The sequence below is a fragment of the Idiotropiscis lumnitzeri genome, chromosome 1 (genome assembly GCF_059441095.1).
Source record: "Idiotropiscis lumnitzeri isolate Australia: NSW breed Sydney's pygmy pipehorse chromosome 1, RoL_Ilum_1.0, whole genome shotgun sequence".
In the NCBI taxonomy this organism is placed as follows: domain Eukaryota; kingdom Metazoa; phylum Chordata; class Actinopteri; order Syngnathiformes; family Syngnathidae; genus Idiotropiscis; species Idiotropiscis lumnitzeri.
Window position 1 is genome coordinate 38,801,178 of NC_142391.1, and position 19,616 is coordinate 38,820,793.

The following is a 19,616-nucleotide window of genomic DNA, read 5'->3' on the forward strand; positions in this document are numbered from 1 at the left end:
GGGAGCAGACAGTAGGGGTCAGTGTTGAGCGCTTGCATGATGCGCACGGAATCAAAAGCGCCGTTCCGAATTATACCTTGAGCCTTTGTTTGGTTTCCTCTGAGATGCTGCCTTTGGGAGAAAGAAGCGTGGGTGTGGGCGGAGTCACTGTGATTTCCGGGGGAAACTTGGTGACAGCAGCGGGGATGAAGAGCTTTGGCATGTTAGGCGGTACGCGGGAGCGGATTCGACTGGGGTCTGGAAGCTTAGACAGATCACTGCTGGCGTAGTGCTGCTGATCTGGGGAAAAACATGCACACATCACACTTGTCAATGTTATACTTTAATGGCCTCTTGTAAACTCTGTCCAGTGGAGCCTGTCAAGAAGTGTTGATGACGATAACGAAAATATTTCGATAACGCCCCTTTTTTTTCATGACAATAACGAGCCAATGACAAGCTAAACGTGGCTCTTTGATAACAAAAACACGACGCGAGATGAACTGAAAACATGAATTTTCCTTGTCAAGACGAGACAGGACAAAATTGTTAGCGTGTGGTCCGGCAGACATTCAAATTTGATGACATCCCTTCCTATTGTACATGTAATCTGTCGTTCAAAAAATTGCAATGCTGGTGCAATCTATCCTCATTTGGGCAGGACCACCACGCACCGCACACACACTGGTACAACAAAACAAACACAAACACGTCTGCAGTCATTGGTCTCGGCCCGCACACACTGAAACGCTTTCGTTTGACAGACCATGGCCACAGTGACACTCGGTAGGCTACTTAGTTCTGATAACAGCAAGCTGTTACAACTAAAGAGGAATGTTTGATAGACTTTGTACTTTGCTATTGTATTTTAACAAGTCTACTACAAGCCTATATTGATAAAACATTTTTATTTTCTTTATTTATGTTGCTTTGTGTGAGATAATGCCAAATAAAATGTTTTGGTTCTCTGCTTATTTTGAAGCAATGAGCATTGATTCCACTGTCACTACTTTATCTGATTGTAATGGAAAATCCTTAGTAGTCCATCAGAAAAACTTTGCTATTGGGTGCAAACCTTGTATGCCTATTCTTAACTAAAATGGATTCCAAATTTTGGGAGTTTTCGTCGACTACGTTTACAAAAATTAGACTAAAACATTTTGGAGTTTTCGTAGACTAAAACTATCACGAATAGGAATGACTAAATATGACAAAAACTAATAAGCATTTTCGTCCAAAAGACTAAGACTAATACTAAACCTAAAATGCCTGCCAAAAATAACACTCCTGTCAAGCGTAATTGCTTGTGTTTCTGTGGTCAATTGTTACTGAAATATGTTTTGTCATACTAAACAAAAAGAAATACACTTGATAAGCATTCTCCATCAGTTTGTTTTCCTGACGGTTTTATTTTCTTTTTACTGAAGCTGATCAAATAAATTAACCAATAAATTGCTCTGAACTTGTAAACTGTAAAATATTATATATATTCAGAAAAAAAGCGTTTCTCTTTTGTTTTTTTTTTCCACAAGGACATTTCAAAGTGATGGACAAACCTTTAAATTGCAGTGTTACATGCAACTTTTTTAGAGAAAACATGAAATTGCCCGGAAGACCCCAAACTTTGTAACAGCAGGGTATATTCAGAGGTCATGAAAAAATAGTGGCAAGCAAATTTTAGTACAGAACAATTATCCAATTTATGTTAACTTTTTGAGCGCTGTTGACGTGAAATGATGTCCTAACGAAGAGCGCCAGCCATGGCTTTTTTTGTTTGGGGAATGTGCAACATTAAATAGATTGTCTTCATTTTACGAAGTGCAACCATGACCAGTTAAGTGATTACTGTATTTTCACGACCATAGGTCACACCTAAAAGTCCCAAAATTCCTCCAACAGAGAATTCTAATGCAGAGCATCCTATGTTTGGACTGAGTTCCAAGATTCTGTACAGAGTTACAAAAAGAGCCATCCGCTTGACTGATTGACTGACTGGAAGCATTACACAGTGCGTGTTAACACCCCCTGTTGGTAAAGTTTGACGCAAAAGAACGCTGGACTGCTTGGGAACAATCAATTTGCACTGTGTGAGCACCCCTTTTGGTCACGCTTTGAGACCAACAGTATGTACGTGTGGGAGAAGAACTCAGTTTTGCTCCCGCTGCTTTTTTCTAAACATAAGCTAGTATGCTTTTTAACTTATGTTTCAATGTGCACGCAAGGTAACGTATGTTTTAACATGCCAGCGCCCAATAATACGGTGGGCCCTATGGTCGTATGCTATAAAACGCTGCAAGTTTGACATTGACCATTATGTAGCCGTTGACTTCTTTTGCAGCCATCATTAAGGGTGAGTACACTTGCACTTATTTGAAGCCTCCTGCTGTGTTGCTGACCTGGACACTGCTGCATGCTGCTGCCGCTGCTGCTACATGTCGCCATTTCCTCCCGGAACCAACCGGCTGCTGCTGCTGCTTCCCGCGCCTGGGACACAGAGGCCAGTTTCATCTGCTGACAGAGGTGCGATTCCTGCTGTCGGTACAAGAGTCCCTCTGTGGGCTCCTCACGCTCTTCTGGGGGAGGGAGATGAGCAACAACAAACATTTATGACAATCAACAATCATATCTAACAGATCTTTTCTATTGATTTGTAATAAGTCAGAATACATCATCATAGAAAAAAATAAACATCTCAGATGGAGCTAATAGGAAGGAATGAATATATTTAAAAGCTTTTGCAACAACGGTGTCTGGATGGAGGAGAAAAAAAAACATACAAAGCTAATGCTTTTGAGTTTTGAAGTTTGTGTACAATACGTGCATGCAAAGATTGTATCCCTGCGCATCTTTTAAAAGTTGTCCAAATTTTAATCTGTGCAAAATTTGACTCAACTCATTTTCTTGAGGTGACTACGGAAAAACTTTATAAACTCCCAAACTTTAAAAAATAGGCCAATGGCTAAATGTTAGTTTTATTGAAAAAAGCAAGAATTGTGAATCATGAATTATGTTGCCATATAACATTTATCGCTATGACTTGTACACATCCATTGTTGTATTTAATAATGCTGCAAAATGTGTAATTCATTTGCCTCGAGTGCTATCTACAAGCTACATGCAGAAGCACTTTGCTGCCATCTAGTGGCATCTTTTGCAGTTGAGTTTATAGCCCCCAAAAATAAATGGATCATTCCTTTTATTACTCAGTTTTTACATGGCAGTATGATGAACCAGCGTTGATCATGACTGCTTCATAGTTCTCAGGTTTGTGGTTCGAATCTCTGCTCTGCCCTTCCTGTGTGTTGGCCCTGCGGTTGCTTTCTCTTGGTACTACGGATTAGTTCCACATTACGAAAAGATGCAAAGGGTAATTGGAGACTAAACATTGTTCACTGGTGTGACTGTCCATCTCAGTGGTTGTGGTCCAAATCCAGAAAGTAAAACCCTTGCCACAGTTTGTCCTTAGCCAAAGGTGCTTCTAGCTCAACGTGCTTCTGGGGAGGGATTTTACTTTCTGGTCCTGGATTTGCCATCTATAGCACTCCTGGGATACACACGAGCTCACCCCACCACCCTAATTAGGACAAGTAGAATGAAGAAAAAGTATGACTGAATACTTATTATCCAATGTTCTCCAATTGGCCCCTTATTTGAATGTCAATTGCATTTTTGTAGCTAAAAACCAAAAACGCTCCACGGAAGGGTGCAGTAGCTGCACATTCCTGAAATTACTAAAGTTCCAAACATGACTATAAGGCAAGTGCACTAGTAACTATTACATCAAGCTGATTTCGAGATATAAGCTGTATATGCTTTGACGTAACTATAAAACCCTGTGTCACAGAGTCTAAAATGAACTTCAGGTGTAATGTCAGTCTGTCTGTAATAAAGCTACAGAAGTGGACAGGCACAATCTGTTGGTCTGGCCAAGCTCTATCTTCGAGCTGCTACTAAAAGACACCCACCTTTCTTGGACAATTTCAAATGAATGTGAGAAAGTGGGTCGCACTTTACCTGTGTGTTGCAGGAAGGACAAAGCTGCTGCTGCCGCAGAGTGGCAAGCCATTCTCCTCGGTGGTTGCTGATCATGGAAGCCTGACGTTTGAGGTCTGGGTAACTTGCTCATGGGCTCAAACATCACTTTGGCTTGGCCGTCCTGGTTGGACAATGGGTGGCACGTGGCGTGGCTGAGCAGAACTGGCGTTGGCAGAGAGGCAGGGAAGAAGAGATCTCTGTGCTCCTTGTATTTAGGCGTGGTAGGCGCGTCGCACATGGGCTGCACAAGACAAAGGAAGAGCGTTATGAACAGCTCTCACTCACTAAGCGAACTCAGCTCAGGAAGAAATTTGCATCCTCTGACAGTGAGTGAGTACCTGATCAAAAACTCTCAGTAGTGAAAGAAGCCAAACAAGGCAAAGTTTTGAGTCTATCTCCAGCAAATCTTACCACTTCCCTCCCTGCTCCATTCCTGAGTGTTTTTTAGAGGACCACTTGCAAAACACAAGAGTTGCACAAACAACCTGTGACAACATTTGGATGGCTCCCACAGCTGCTGCCATGGCAACAGTGGAGCACAGTTAGCAGAAATGCATACTTTCTCTCATCCTCCTATCCAGAATTGAGTGAGAGAATGAAAGGAACTCGTGAAGCCCAATGCCCAGTTCTTCCTAAGGGTCTTATTTTGTTCAAATTATGAGATACAATGTTGAAGGCCACTTCACCACCTTGACAACATGTGTTTTCACAAATGAATTATAAAAGCACAAAACATTTTGCAATGGTGAAACTCCTGTGCAAAAGTCTTTTGAATCTCTGCTGGCATGTAAAGTTGGAGCTTGCCAAGGGTATTATATTGCGGGGATCCTGCAAATTGAATACAGGGGCGCAACCTTCCCAAACCACGGACAACAATTACATAGTAGTGTCAGGAGCTTCAAGCATGCTCCAGTTTTGATGATTCATTCATTAATTAAACATCAGCACTTCTGTTCAGACAGCTATCTTGTACAAAGCACAATACCAATGAAGTTGGGATACTGATAGTATAATGATTTGCAAATCACGCTCAACCTACAGTAAATTAAATTGACGAGATGTTTAATGTTTAAAATGATCAATTTCATTGCTTTTATTTTCGCAAATATTCACTCAGTCTTTTTTGTTTCATTTTCACGTTCCCACAAAGCTGGGAAAGGGGCAACAAAATACTAGGAAAGTTGTGGGATGCTAAAAACAAAACAAAAAAAATATTGCAAGATTCTACAGGTGTTAAACGGAAACAAATGAGTACGATGATTTGGTTTTAAAAGGAGCATCCTCGAAAGGCTCAGTCAGTCACAAGCAAAGATGGGATGAAGCTCAGTGCTTTGTGAACAACTGTGTAACAAATGGTCGACCCGTCTAAGAATGTTTCTCAATGCACTATTGCAAGGAATTCAGGGATTTCACTATTCAAGGTCCGAAATATCATCAATAGTTTCAGAGAATCCGGAGAAATCTTTGCACATCAAAACCCACATTGAAAGCCCGTGACCTGCATTGAAAATTATCATCATTTTGTGAAAGACATTGCCACGTAGGCTCAGAAACGCCTCAGAAGAGCATTGGCAGTTCGCAAATTTGTCACTTGCAAGTTAAAACTCTTTCATGCAAAGCAAAAGCCATCTATCAACAACACCCATAAATGTCACGGCTTGTATTGAGCCGAACAAGATGCACGTCATCAGTGATGATCTTCGGAAATCATAGACACTATGTCCTCTGGGCAGAAAAGGAAAAGGACCATTAGAATTATCATCAGCAGAAGGTTCAAAAGCCAGCCTCTGTGATGGGAGAGCTGTGTTAGTTCCAATGGCATGGATAACTTTCACATCTGTGAAGGCACCATTAATGCATTAAAATAAGAATGGAAAAGAATTTCACATATTGTACAAAGCTTCAGCGATTAGTGTTCTCCGTTGTTGATAAGAAAGGTGATGTAACGCAGCGATAAACACGCACCTGTCCCAGCTTTTTTGGAATGTGTGGCTGGCATTAAATTCATAATAAGTGAATATTGGCAAAATAAAGTTTTTCGCTTTAAACAATAAATATCTTTTCCCTGGACTCATTCAATTAAGTATAGGTTGAAAACGATACACAAATCATTGTATTTTGTTTTTATTTTTATTTCACACAATGTCCCAACTTCTTTGGAATTGGAATCTCTCCCTTAGAAATTTGTGGGACAAGACATGCAGCCAGTCTGAGTCTGACAAACCACGGATAATTATGAGTTGGGTGAGAATAATTGTCGAATTTGATTGATTGAAAGCTTGAGAAATTTCGCTGCTTGGTGGGGTAGCAGGCTGATGTTACTTAAATTGGTTGCACCAGAAATCAGCTGATATAGACGTCAGCCAACCCTTGATCGTAATAAAGGCCACACAATTTATAAAATGAGTAGTTAATGGGTGGTTTAACGTTGCATTGAAATGGTGTTTTGCTTCAACTGTATGTTGTTAAAAGGAATCATTTAAGGATTCATGGATTATTAATTTCATGAATTTAAAAAGTAGCCCAATAACCGACCAGTTTTTCCCAAACATTGGTACAGTGGAGCCTTTCCTTGGCCAAAAACTGAACTCAGATTAGCACAGATGTAGATGTAGTTCTAACAGAGGAATTTAAAAAAATAAATGAATAAAAGACCCCAGCCATGTTCATGCGCAGCGCCTCGCTCAGCGCCTTACAGGCACCTTGGCACAATGTACTTGTGTGGGATTGAAAGACTGTGTGGACATGTAAGAGAAGCAGGCACAGAATTCTCACATTTGGGCCTGGAGCACAGGGGTGTCTCCTCACATTTGCTACTCCACGACGTGAGCAGGCGGTGCAATGACTCCACATAGCCAGCTGTTAGATTAGGCTACAGAACTAGGAGGCTGCCAGATGCACACTCTACTCTTTTATTAGGACGTGATGAAGAGGAGTCACGGGCAACAGGCAGAACAAATAAGGCATTGAATATAATAAGGTGATTTTTTTTTGTGCTTCTCCTTGAGTAAATCAATTAGAAAAAGAAACATTGAATTTCTATTATATTTGTACAAAAAGATGTTCATTTAGCGGTATTTCCTTTCTATTTTTGACCAGATTGTTTGCATAGTGACTGTGCTGAGATCAATGACATAATGGGAACTAGCGAGTAAGGCAGAAGTGCCAATAGGGAGGTTCAGTGGGTTATATTTAGCGCTGGCATCTACTTGAATAAGTCTGGGGATTACCAAATTATTTATCAGTTTGGCACAATTTACCTCAAGATGCTGAATACGGGGAAATATATTTTTAATAAACTAAAAGTGACAATGGAAGAAAATTGTTGGTCTCTTTACGTAGATAAATCTATTCATTCACTATTGTCGGAAAACCAAACTGACGCAAACATGTCTTCATGGACCTAGCGGTAAAATGTTCACATTTTCTGATCACCTTCAAGGAATTATTGCTAAAACTCTGGTCAAAATACAAGATTATGGTATTTTTTTGGGGGGGGGATTACACCAAGTGAAACTTGAGTGCTGAAAGCTGAAAGAGGACTACACTGTCATCTTTTGTTGTTTTTAATGTATTTGGTATTAGAAACCCGTTCATTCAGTTCCTAAGTACAACACTGTTGCTGTAACTCTTGAAAAGTTCAACGTCTAGTCATCACAGGGTATGATAACCTTTTGGTGGGAATTCCAGTCATACTAAAACGACAGTGTGACTGTGCGGCTCCGAATGAATGCTCACCCTGCGGGAGTGCGAATGTGCAGTGAGTAACAGAGATGAGCTGGATGTACCTGTCGCTGGGCAGAAGTAGCCAACTGTATCTGGCAAAACTTCACAGCTTGGTCCAGAGCCACATCCTCATCAACCTGAAGCAAGAGGAGGAACATTAGCCATATTAGAACAGTGTAAGTCACTCAGGCTTCCTCTTCACAAATCTCTTTCAATGTACTCTTTCTTGCATGTGTCAAATGGCCAAAATACAATCCTACAACGGATTTCCAGTTCTATATTTGAGTCACAATAGGAGATCGATTGGAGAAGCAAAGGAGTTAGGCGCTGTTTGCAGCGGTTGCTATGAGTGGATGCTTAGCATGTGGGCGTTGTGTTCGGCTACAGCAAAACATGGTACAATTAGCGCTAATGGTGATCAAACTGCTCTAATGTTCCTTCCAGCAGGCTGTTTGATGGAGCTGATGAGCAATACCCCAAAAGTGTGTCTGATGTTGCCAATACTTTCTATTCATCAATGAGGGTGTACCTCTACTATTGATAGTTTCAAATATTTGTACTGTCATATTACAGTAGCTTATGTCAGATGAAATAAAACAAATAGCTCCAAACAAATTACATTTGATTGTGTATTCAACCACTTCAAAAATAATTTGTACTAATTTTCCTAAAATACATGCAGCACCTCTTCGCATAGATTTGCCATTTTAAATATGGGACAATGGTCTGACTACAACGGATAAGATTTCCTTTGCAGGTTGAAACCAAAACACTCAAAATGAGCACATTAAATAGAGCCACGAAAAGAAGAAACATTGAAAATATGGAGAAGAAAAAGATGCAGAAGAAGTCTGTTTGGCGTTATAACAATGTGACAGGGAAAATAAGAGCTCAAAGTTTGGGTGGTTTGTCATAGTATATGTTTTTTAAAATCAAAAGTGGCCGCCTGGTACTACTGGATGGTGCTGCTTGCTGTGCCCACTCGAGCTTGTGAGAGATAGAAAATCTTGCTCAAGTTAGTTGTTCTCATCGTCGTCTCTCTCCCTTCTGGCTATTGCCTTCCCACTCCAGTGCTGTGGCAATGACGCAATCATTTCTGTGGGGCCGGCCGACATTGATCTGCAGCTCAATAAGCTTGTTCGGGCTGTTTTACAGCCCGAGTATTGTACAGTCAGACGTGTAACATTCAAACATGATACAGTACATCCTCGCTGGATGGGTCCAGTTGTGATTAGGCAGAATTTGTTTTTGTTGTTCCTTATAAAACACTTTTTATTTGTTTCTCTCCATGACTACACTATACATTCGAGCCCTCCCACTTCCACCCATAGATTATCTATGCCGCTTGTCCTCTAGAGTCTCAGATGATCTGGACCTATCGCTGTATCAAACATCTATAAAAAAAAGTCTTCAATTAACTCAATATGCACATTTTTGGCACGTGGAGCATAGTATCCAACAACAAAAATGTAGATATAAATTAGTCCTCTCCCAAAGTCACAAGCCCCTTGACTTGTATCAGCAGGAACAACAATAACAAATCCAAAAGAGAACAATTACTCAAATCCGTTACATTGTTCAAAAACGATGAATTGGAAAGTGTTTTATAGGGATTGGCTACGAGAAGAAGTGCTCGTGAAGAGTAATTTAATCTAAAAAGTCATAAAAGCTAACATGACTTTGCAGAATCTGAAAGAATTATAGCAGGAGCAACGCACTGAATGTGTGTGCAGCGGGAATGCATTGTGTGGCACACTGGAAGGACATTCACCTGTTTTATGAGCATGTATGTCTCTGACATGATCTTCTCAATGCGACCTAGGTCATAGGTCATAACTTTCTGCCCTTGTTGCCAAACTCTGTAGGCATCAAGTAGTAGAGTTTTTCCAGACTCTACATCCTCTAAAAGTTTCCTTTTTCGGCTGGGTCTTCGTAGTAAACCTTGATCAGTGCTGCTAGCTGTCAATGTGCCCTTGCTTGCCGAAGACTGAAGCTGCTGCTGCCTGGAACTAATACTTAGCTCCTCAAGAGACAGCTCTGATGTCCGACTGTTCTCAGCCACTTTTTGCTGGGGCTCGATTACACCCAGAGAGATCTGTGCCTCCGTTTCCCTGTCTTGAGTATCTGTGGTTGTTGATGGTCTCCTCCAATGGCCAGATTCCAAATCCATTGGCTCCTCTGGCCCTGTTCTGTGCCCCTCACTCCCAACAGCTTCCACCTTTCCAGGTTGATGCTCGACCTTGCCACCTTTGTCTGCGGATGGTGTGAGCGGAGGAATTTGTGGTAGAGAGCCTTCCTTGCGTCCTGTGTCGGTGGTACAAGTCCCCTCTGTGAGCACCGGCTTCTTGGGCAGCGCATGTTTGCTGTCCTCTGAACTCGGCCTGGTGCATGCGGCCGTTGTTGTCATCTCCCCCATGGAGGGGGTCGCTGCTTTGGGAAGCTGCACCTGAAAGACAAAAGAATTATAGCAACGACCAGCAAAAGGAGGGTTTAAGGAAATACAGTTTTCTTACCCCACTGAGACTGTTCAGATTGTCCTCCAGGACTTTTACATTGAGGAAAAATGCTCTCTTGGCCAAAACCTGGCGATCAACATCGCGTAAATATTTTCTTGATGGATTTAAGGAGGAGAGAAGGAAGTCAGTGGGGAGGAGAGATGACAGAAGAAATAAATATGCATAAAGTCAAAAGCAAACAAAGAGTGCTAGAGGAAACTGGCTCTTACTTTCCCTGGTCGGGGGTTCTCTGCAGCATGAAAGACACTTTCAGCAAGGTGTCGTGATCTTTAAGCTGTGATAGCACCTCCAGCAAGAGGACAATGGATCGGTTCATATGAGATGCAAAACTTCCTGGGCGATCAATCTCATCTACTGGAATACGCCAGATGCCCTGGGGGTGGAAAGGAAATTGCAACAAAGAGCAGCAAGAGCAGTAATTTGTGACTGTGCGACAAATAACTACTGTTTTGTATGATAAACTGCGGCTTTATTTGAAAACATAGTGGACATAAACAAGGAACAAACAATGTTTAGAGGGAGGATCCTTGACGCAACTAGTGGCTTTACAACAGTAAAGACTTTGAGGGGGATGTAGTGTGTAAGGAAACAATTAGCAAGGAGAATATTTGAAAGGAAAGATGCAACAGAGCAGAAAGTAACAGAATTAAGTGTGAGTAAAAAATATGGCATTCAAGAAGCACTAATGAGGGATGGAAAGGCTGCAGGGGAGATCTTGCAAACTGCCTGGACATGAAGGAGGTGGGAGGGAGGCACATAGTGTTTTCTCAGGGCACACATGATAGGAAGCCTCATTAGTTCTCAGCTGTGGCCAAGCGGTGCAACACAGCCACAGAATGGCGGCCGACAAACATAGGCCATTCTCTCTCCCATGATGTACGGACGCACCTTTTCAGCAAACATGTGTCTGCTTGGCAAGCAAAATGGGCCTACTCCTATCCAAACGAACATTTTTCCTTTTTTTTTTAATCGATGCAAGTGCAGATGGCGACTTAAGTTACAGTCAGGAAGCACGCTGCACAGAGCACATATTTTGGCGGGCGAAAATGTGTGCGAGACAAAAACAAAGACTTTCAGATCAGGATGGAACACAACAAATGTGATGGCTCTATCGGCTCATGGAGCACTTGGGAGCCTGGTGGTCCTCTGAACAGACAGCTCCAGATGGTCAGATGGCATTTTCTAAGACTCTGGAGGGAAATGAAGCGTGAAAGCGTGACGAGGGAAACCTATCAAACAATAATACGTATCTAAAGACAAACTTGTCACCTACCAAACAAAGTAACAAAGCCAGCACCAAAAATGCACACTGTATGATTGTATTTTAAACCCGATCATATATAGCAGCTAGGCCCAGTAGGTGTGAATTTTATGCCTGATTTAATCTTCACACATTCTTTGGGGCATCAACTAACCATAGAATTGAATCTGCAGTGCCAACGATGTTTGCCAAGGCTGAACTCACTCTAGCCTTCAATAAGGAAGTATGATGAGCATGGTCAAGTGTTCCCTGCTCACATTACAAGCACGCAGGATACTAAGTATACTAAGGACACTTTGAACAGCATCTCTAATGGATGAGGATTGTTCAGAGAACCATCATCAACGCAAATCTGTTTTGGGTAATGCAAAGCCACGGCTTTGCACAGATTATTCTGGAACACAACAGCTAAAGCAGATTTGTAAGAGTGAAATGATTTTAAGCATCTTTTTCAGGAGAAAATATAACAAGTGCCAGTAGGAGGACAGCTCTGTTGGGGTGAATACATCAGACAACAATGGCAGAGACCAAAGAGAACATGCCTAGTGTGTAGAACGTGTTAAGTATACATTACGAGCAACAACACTGGTAGCTCACTGTCTGAGCGTGACAAAAATTAGAAATACAGCAAGCTGCCCTCATGCTTTGTGAATGTGTGAGTTAAATGCAACACTTATACTTTCACAAAGAAACTTTGCACGTCTTGTCACATCCTCCTGGACACACGTATCAGCTGGTACAACAAGAGAAAAGTTGGGTGGTCATGTAGCTAATAGCAACCAGTGGCAAATGCTGCAGTTTAGCAATTACGACATCAGCATCCTGCCAGCCAGCTATGTGTAACTTGAGGAGGGAACTATGTTTTTAAATCAAGCTGGCCGTTACCTGCCGAAGCTACGGACAATTGGCAGGTGCATGGTACCGTTTGTCGTCTTGAGCCTTACAAGAAAGAATTACGATCTTGAGACATATTTGCTTTGCATCCGCTCTCACTAATCACAACTCCAAAGTCTCAAAAAAAACACCACGACTAAAGTCGTTTTTTTTCCTTCCAAAAGTCTGACAGAAAGCAACTCACCATCACCAAAGAAGGCTATTCCTCGCTTCCTATGCTGGTATTTTTTGGAAGGATTCTTGCAGGCAGTAGCAGCGACAGCATCCCTGGCAGCACCTCCACCCTAATAGACGCTCATGCTCAGAGAGCAAGGGGGTGGGCTGCATTTGGGTGCGAGGGCAGCAAGAGCTGCAGAGGAGGAAAAGCGGGAAGCTCAGCTGCACACGGTAGAACCGACAGAAGAAGAAAGGTAGAATGGTAGCTGCCTTGGCAAGAGGAAAGCCTGCACAGAAGTCAGGGCCTATGAGCTCAGGACACTGCTGACAGACCAGGAGACTCGGTCCTCTCCTGCCATCTCAAAACAAAAACACCCACGCACTCCATCTCCACTCTCCCCTGACCCCAGCCTGCTGGAGTTCTCCCCCCACCCCCCACCTGTGCTTTCTCTTGCACTATACACAGTGTACAGCCAGCCCTTGTAGGTCTGTGCCAGCCAATCACATATGAGCAGCGGAAAGTCCCGCCTATTACTGCACACCCACACAAACAGAGGAGTGAGAGAGTAATGAGGAAGCCGAACAAGAGCAACACAGAGAGGAGATGAGTGGAGCGAATAACAGCCAGGGGGAGGGGTAGTGCATGATCATGCTGAAGTCAGAGCAACAGGAAAAGAACATGAGAACATAAACTGGCTGAAAAAGGAATGGAGTGCTACAACAGATATGCACACTGCAAAGCTTGGCGCACCATGAAAGGCAAAGAACAGGTTTGTCTAAACAAACTCATTATTGACCATGTGAAAAAAAACATAAGGAACAGTCTTGCCTGAAGATGCAAGAATTCACAGCATACATAATATTTCCTCAGCCAAGAGCCCTCACCTGCTTCCTTTCAACACTGTCTGTGTCTCTCCAGATGGCCACCATAAACATACTACACATGCATAACCTTGTTTATCCTGTTTCCTGTGTGAGCAGAGTGGGGAAAAAGTGCTGGAAAAGGTCAAGCTGAGCCGAAGACAGCCAAGAGAGGCAGCGGAATCCTTAGTGACAGCGAGGGCTAGCCCACGAACATGCAAATAAAAACATGAGAAAAATGTTTTCACTGTTCAATACCGCTCCCTTAAGAAAGAAAAAAAACACGGTTCTCCTGAGTGGAGCTCCACCTACGAAAACCACACTGCGCAACTGAACACACAAATGTTTGAGTCATACGTCAAACTGAGGGAAGTAATTCAAGAGTAACTGCTACGCGGAACATTGTCATAATATTTTTACAGGAAGCTTCTCCTATTAGGAAAGTTTAAGTGAAACTGTCATTATCCTCAGATTGACGTTTGTGTTCAAAATGGGAGTGGAAAGACACACTTTATTTGGAGCTTGAGAGAGGGTAAATGCTCATGTGGGTGGACGATGCAAGTTTTGTGTGTGCGTGCGTATGCATGAGCGTAAAGATTGAGTGGAGGAGGAGATGGGTTAAGACTTGTCACAAGTGAATCAAATGTGAGCAGGCAGGGCTGACAGCTCAATATCTCCAAACCGGTGCTGTTGTGTAAGGACAAACATTTCAACAATGCTGTTAGAATATATGACAAAAACACACTGATGCTATGTTCAAGTAAAGACAAGTTAGAGGGACCGCCAACGAGTGATGCACCGTATTATGAATCCAACTGTCACATTTTGAATAATTTGATAGAAGCATAGCATTAAATTATTTGATGAACATCATTTGTATCAAAATGAATGGACAATTACAGCCACACCTATGCATATTTTACAACCAACATACTTTATAAACAGAACTCGTTAGTTCATTCAGAGTCACAATAGTGCAGTAGTGGAAAAAGTGGGCCATCCTGACGTAAATTGGAAACTCAACAAAACATGTCACGACGTCATATGTTGTGCATCGTGTTGAGTTCGGAAATTTGTGGCAGTAGTTGCACATTAACTTTATGTTTCAGTCACCAAAACAAAACCTTTGTATTGTGAAAACACAAACGCGTAAGGACTCGTCAGGATGTCAGTAAACCTGTCAAGCCATGCCGATTTAAGTGTAGCTGTAAGAAAAGTACAAAGTCGGTGCTGGGGACTGGCTTCCACAAACGCTTTGAAATAAAGGTGAGGTAACTCAAACTTGCACAATTCAGGAACTCAAGAAAACACATTTGCAATAATTTAGTCATGATCGTGCTTGCTTTGAAATACACACTAAAGCTTTGACAGTTGGCATACCAGGATGACAGGTTTGCTTCCAAAAAGGGGCTCTGTGAGAACACAATGGGAGATAGCTCACTGCAGAGCTCCTGTTCAGTCGTGGCTCACATCACCGGTGCAATCTGTTACCAGAAAGGGTTTGAGAGCTACAGCGCATACTACCATGTCCAGGATGATATAAACTGGCGAAAAACGGGGAGACAACTGATCAGTACAAGATACAGACTTATGAGCTTACATTGTCGGTTCTGTGTGGAAATAAGTAAGCAGGACCAAATCCAAAGTTGTTCCTGCTCCTTTTTCAATTCAGTGGAAGAGCTGTAAGAACAGATGATAGACGCAAACTCCATGGGAAGCAACACAAGTCTTGTGAAGACAGATCATTCAACAATCACCTACTGAGAAATTCCATTTATAGAGCTGCTTATGATCTGTTTTCAGGCCGGATTTCTGAGCAGCCAACTGAATTATGTGAGCCACGGGTGTAAAAAAAAAAAAAAAAAGGCTAACCCTAATGGTATGCCAATAGTGTACTCCACTCACAGCAAACACATGAGCACATCATTAGCGACAAGTCACGAGGACACACATCAGTGCTTTACAAGCTCGTCCCTTGAGATTGGGACTTAGCTGCCAACATAAGCGTTACGTTACACTCATCTAATGCTGCGTGAGACACACCTGCGCAACATCACGAGATCCAATACGAGAACTGCATGAAGAAAATTTGACTTCATATCAAGATGGAACTGCTCAGAATTTCTCAGCTCCAGCAAAAGAAAAACAACTACAGTATATCAGTTGTTTATTTTTACTTCCCCTCATTAAAAGAATTATTTTCCCCAGTAGTGTAGTAAAAGTAAAAAGGTCACAATGTTGGAAATTTTTTTTAAATGATCTATTTGTTTATATGCTAAAAAATGTCATTTGAAAGGGGGATAGGGAGTGCATCAAATTAAGCAATTTCAAACTTGGCAAGCTTGGAAAAGTTAATTACTTTTGTTTCACCCTGTCAGAGAGTATTCATTGCCTCAGACAAATTGTGGCTGTTCCTTGTATCAACTTGAGAGGTGTTTGCAGTATTTGTCCCTTTTCATGCAGCAACTAAAATAAAAACTAAAATATAAAAAGCATGTCTCATGAATATTCAGAGTGGTTACATTGATCTTTCTTCCGTATCAGTCAAAAGTAAGCAAGTTTATACTCCTTTTGTTCTGAGCGCATACGACCAGATATTAAGCCTGCCATTTTTATGGATGAATGTTAAACGATTCAATGTTAAATGATATGTACAAAAATGCTAATGTGAAATATGCAGTGACGAAGTGACACAGGAAAAACAACATACAAAGGTACTATGGACCAAACTTACATTGAACAGGTTTGTCTTGTTTCTTTCACAGAAGAGTCCTTGTGCAGGCATGTGCTTCTGTTGTTGCCATGGGACACTGCTTCCTAGCAACACATCTCGGGCCCACTGTAGGTTCTGTGGTAATAAATAAATAAATAAAAAACATGTCTCCATTTTAATAAACACTACATTAAACTACCATCAAGCAGATCGCCTTCCATCGTAACAGTATATTGACGTGATGAATAAATGTATATAATAGATGTTTGCTTGGATGTTGAGTAAACATCTGTTAAAATCTAAATGCTACTCATTTGCAGTCAAGGAAGCCCACATTGCCTTTCGCAACCATGAAACGTAAGATGCAGAGAGCTGGGAAAAGCTAAAGTAAAATACTGTATAAATAATGGACATATAATAATAATATTAATAATGAAAAAATGTGTGAATTAGTGAAGATATAGCTACCATTACAATGGCTCAGAAAACAGACAGAAAGGTGCCCCTACAGTATGGCTGAGCACAGCATCTCTGTGCCAAACTGGCTGAAAAAGCATGGTTCTCAACCCACGCATACCTCTACCCACTGAGATTTGGCGCTTACATAGACTTCTTCAGAAACTAAAGTGCAATGAATGAAATCCAATGCAAACATAAATTGCGATGAAAATGACACTGCCTTTGCAGCTGACATTGTTACTAATTCTGTTTAGCTGTATATATATATATATATATATATATATATATATATATATATATATATATATATATATATATATATATACACATACACACACACACACACACACACAGACAGTGAGGAAAATAAGTATTTGAACACTCTGCTCTATTGCAAGTTCTCCCATGTTGAAATGATGGAGGGGTTTGAAATTTTAATCATGGGTGCATGTCCATTGTGAGAGAGATAATCTCTATAAATAAAAAGAAAAATCCAGAAAATCACAATATATGATTTTTCTTAGCACAAAATAGGCAGCATGTCATTAATTAAGTTGACTGACCTGGTGGGTTTTGCTGTTGGTGTAAAGGAAAGCCAGGCGGTAGAGACTCTTATAGTGTTGAGGAAACCGCCCAAGGCAGAGGAAAAGAGAGCGGACGCACATTTCCACCAGCATTTTTTTCTGGTCGGCATGTTCTGCAGGCAGGGCCTTGGGTACCTCGATCAACTCGACAGGAGGCTCTGGCTTCTTTTTGCCTTCGTTGGCTGGGGTTTGAGAAGCAGGGTGTTGAGAGGAAGCTGCTTTCGGAGGAGTGGCTGGTACAAACACAGGTGGTAGGCAGACATCTGCAGAGATTTTGGGAGTTGAAGCCTCAGGGAGGGTCACCACTACCATTTCCACAATTTCCTCAACCAGATTTTCCTCTGTCTGGGGGACAGTCTGATCTCCATGTGACTCTAAAGTAGGGAGCAGCAAATACAACACTGAAGACAGCCTGTAACAACCCAATTCAGGATGACTACAGCAGTGAAATGGAAGGAGAACTATTATTAAAAAAAAAAAGAAAGATGCATGTACCAAATGAGCATATCCAATACAGGTACGTACATTTTTCCTACATTTCTTTCAGGCTAGTAATAGTGTAGTTTCTGTCAGTATCTGAGTCCTGGTATACCTGTGTCCTCAGACGCAGGTTGGCCTTCCTTCACAGGTGTGCTCTCTGAAGACGACGAACTGACTTTCCCGCAGGCAGGTTTGTTGCTACTGTCTTGAGAGCTAGTGGGATCGGTGAAAGCATCCTGGGTGGAGTTGGAGTCAGAAAGCATCACCACCTCGCTGTCCTGACTGCGTTCTGCCAAAACAAGAAACAACACAAGTAATTTCACCAGTTGAATGGCTGTGGATCTATGGAAAAGCATAAAAAAGCATATCAAGCTCATTTTGCCTAAAAATGGGCTATATATGGGTCTTTCATTGAAGTGTGCTATACTGTACGTTGTTTCCAAAGTGAGTCACACAGATTTTAAGTACGTAATCACAATACAAGTAGGTTGGAACACAAGGGGTGTTAGGAAGGGTGGGCGGGGTTGGAAAGGAGACCAAATCTATGTCAGGGTTTCCCTAAATTGTTATTAGAGATATGGAGAATCATTGGCAGAGAACTGTATATAACCGAATGAGGAGTGGAGGATAACACACACGGGAATTTTCAAAAGATTCAAAGTCGTGAGTAAGCAGCAAACATCTTATGGCACTGTAGGTGAGTCATTGAAGTTAGAACAGTGTAAATGGGTGCCTCTGTTAAGAATGCACTTCATTACAGAGCTGTTTTCTGACGGAAGACATAGCCTCTGAGAGAGTTTGGTGGGTTTGGAGAGCAGTACCATTCAGGGAAGCCAGCCACATTGAAGACCTGGGCAAGCAGTAATCATGGTCAAACTCTGGTGAGGCTGTTGAAGATATGGGGAGCTGGTTTTACAACAATATCAAGCAGAACTGTACCTCTGAATGCATTTTATACATTACATTTAAAATGCAGGTTGGTTACAAAACAAATAAATATCAATCATACATTTTTGACAAATGGGGGCATAAAAGCCAATCCCTTTGTAGAACCCAATTCAGACAATAAATGAATTATTTCAATTTCTTTGCAACATTGACAATGAAGACATTCATATTCTTATTCCCAGACAATGTTTCTCTAGTTCAAGTAATTTTACCCTTTTCCTTGTGAGCCTGAATCTAGATTGTCAACATCTTTAAAGTGGTCAACGTGAGCTGAGATTTCACTATTAATAGGACATCTAAAATCGATTGTGTTAAAACAATCAAGAAATAAATAACTGTGGAAAGACAAAGGACAATGTTGATGATGACTGGATGTCTGAATCAGGCCTTACAGTCTTATCGCCGGAATGTGCTTTAAGCAGAAAGATTGGCTAACACGCATATAGTGTGCCACATTTCCATAACTTGGGTTTCAGTTCTTTGCCAATAACAGACCACCCACTGGTTTCTGAGTTTGCTCATTTGCACTAATTGGAAAGAATTTCCAAATGTCCCATTAGTGCGATGAACACGCGAATCACACAGGACAAGGCATCTCCGGGGAGTCAAGATTTTTAGTCAAGTAAAGCCCACGCTGAAATCTAACAAACGCAAGCACCAGACGATAGGGTGAATTGTGTTAAGGTTCTGAGTTGAGTCAGTACTGAAGACAGTGACCCCATTGGAACTACATGCATATATAAATGGCAAAGCAGGTGGTAAAAGCAAGCAGGCAAAAGAGGAAGCAGGCAGGTAGGTAGGGAGGAAGGAAAAAATCTGGAGGACAAAACTGGCAACATGGGCAATATGGCTGCATTATAAGCACATTCAAGCTTAATGTGGAACATGGGATGTGTGGGAAGATATTTTTTTATTATTAAGTAAAATCAGTCTTTTACCCCACAGTTTTCCTAGTGGACAAGATCCTTTCAGATTGGAACATTTGAGACAAAATGTCCTTTAAT

General features: G+C 41.6%; 1 protein-coding gene and 1 long non-coding RNA gene across 4 annotated transcripts in view; one reads left to right on the top strand and one right to left on the bottom strand.

The window, feature by feature from the left end:
* Positions 1-19,616, bottom strand: part of cabin1 (calcineurin binding protein 1) — a 37,811-nt gene that overhangs the window by 2,788 nt on the left and 15,407 nt on the right. For 2 of the 3 annotated variants that reach the window (XM_088299968.1, XM_088299949.1), the window contains exons 28-38: positions 18,486-18,551; positions 17,777-17,953; positions 17,164-17,558; positions 16,163-16,276; positions 10,466-10,629; positions 10,254-10,350; positions 9,512-10,186; positions 7,803-7,877; positions 3,994-4,255; positions 2,376-2,552; positions 77-279 (exon numbers count right to left, since the gene is read on the bottom strand). In XM_088299968.1, the coding sequence (XP_088156094.1) occupies positions 77-279; positions 2,376-2,552; positions 3,994-4,255; positions 7,803-7,877; positions 9,512-10,186; positions 10,254-10,350; positions 10,466-10,629; positions 16,163-16,276; positions 17,164-17,558; positions 17,777-17,953; positions 18,486-18,551 (2,405 nt within the window). The remainder of the gene's footprint in view (positions 1-76; positions 280-2,375; positions 2,553-3,993; positions 4,256-7,802; positions 7,878-9,511; positions 10,187-10,253; positions 10,351-10,465; positions 10,630-16,162; positions 16,277-17,163; positions 17,559-17,776; positions 17,954-18,485; positions 18,552-19,616) is intronic. The other variant, XM_088299958.1, reaches the window with a different exon arrangement.
* LOC148344577 (uncharacterized) lies at positions 13,111-13,671 on the top strand. The gene is made up of 2 exons (XR_015844203.1): positions 13,111-13,337; positions 13,549-13,671. It is a non-coding gene; the product is annotated as an uncharacterized LOC148344577 (long non-coding RNA).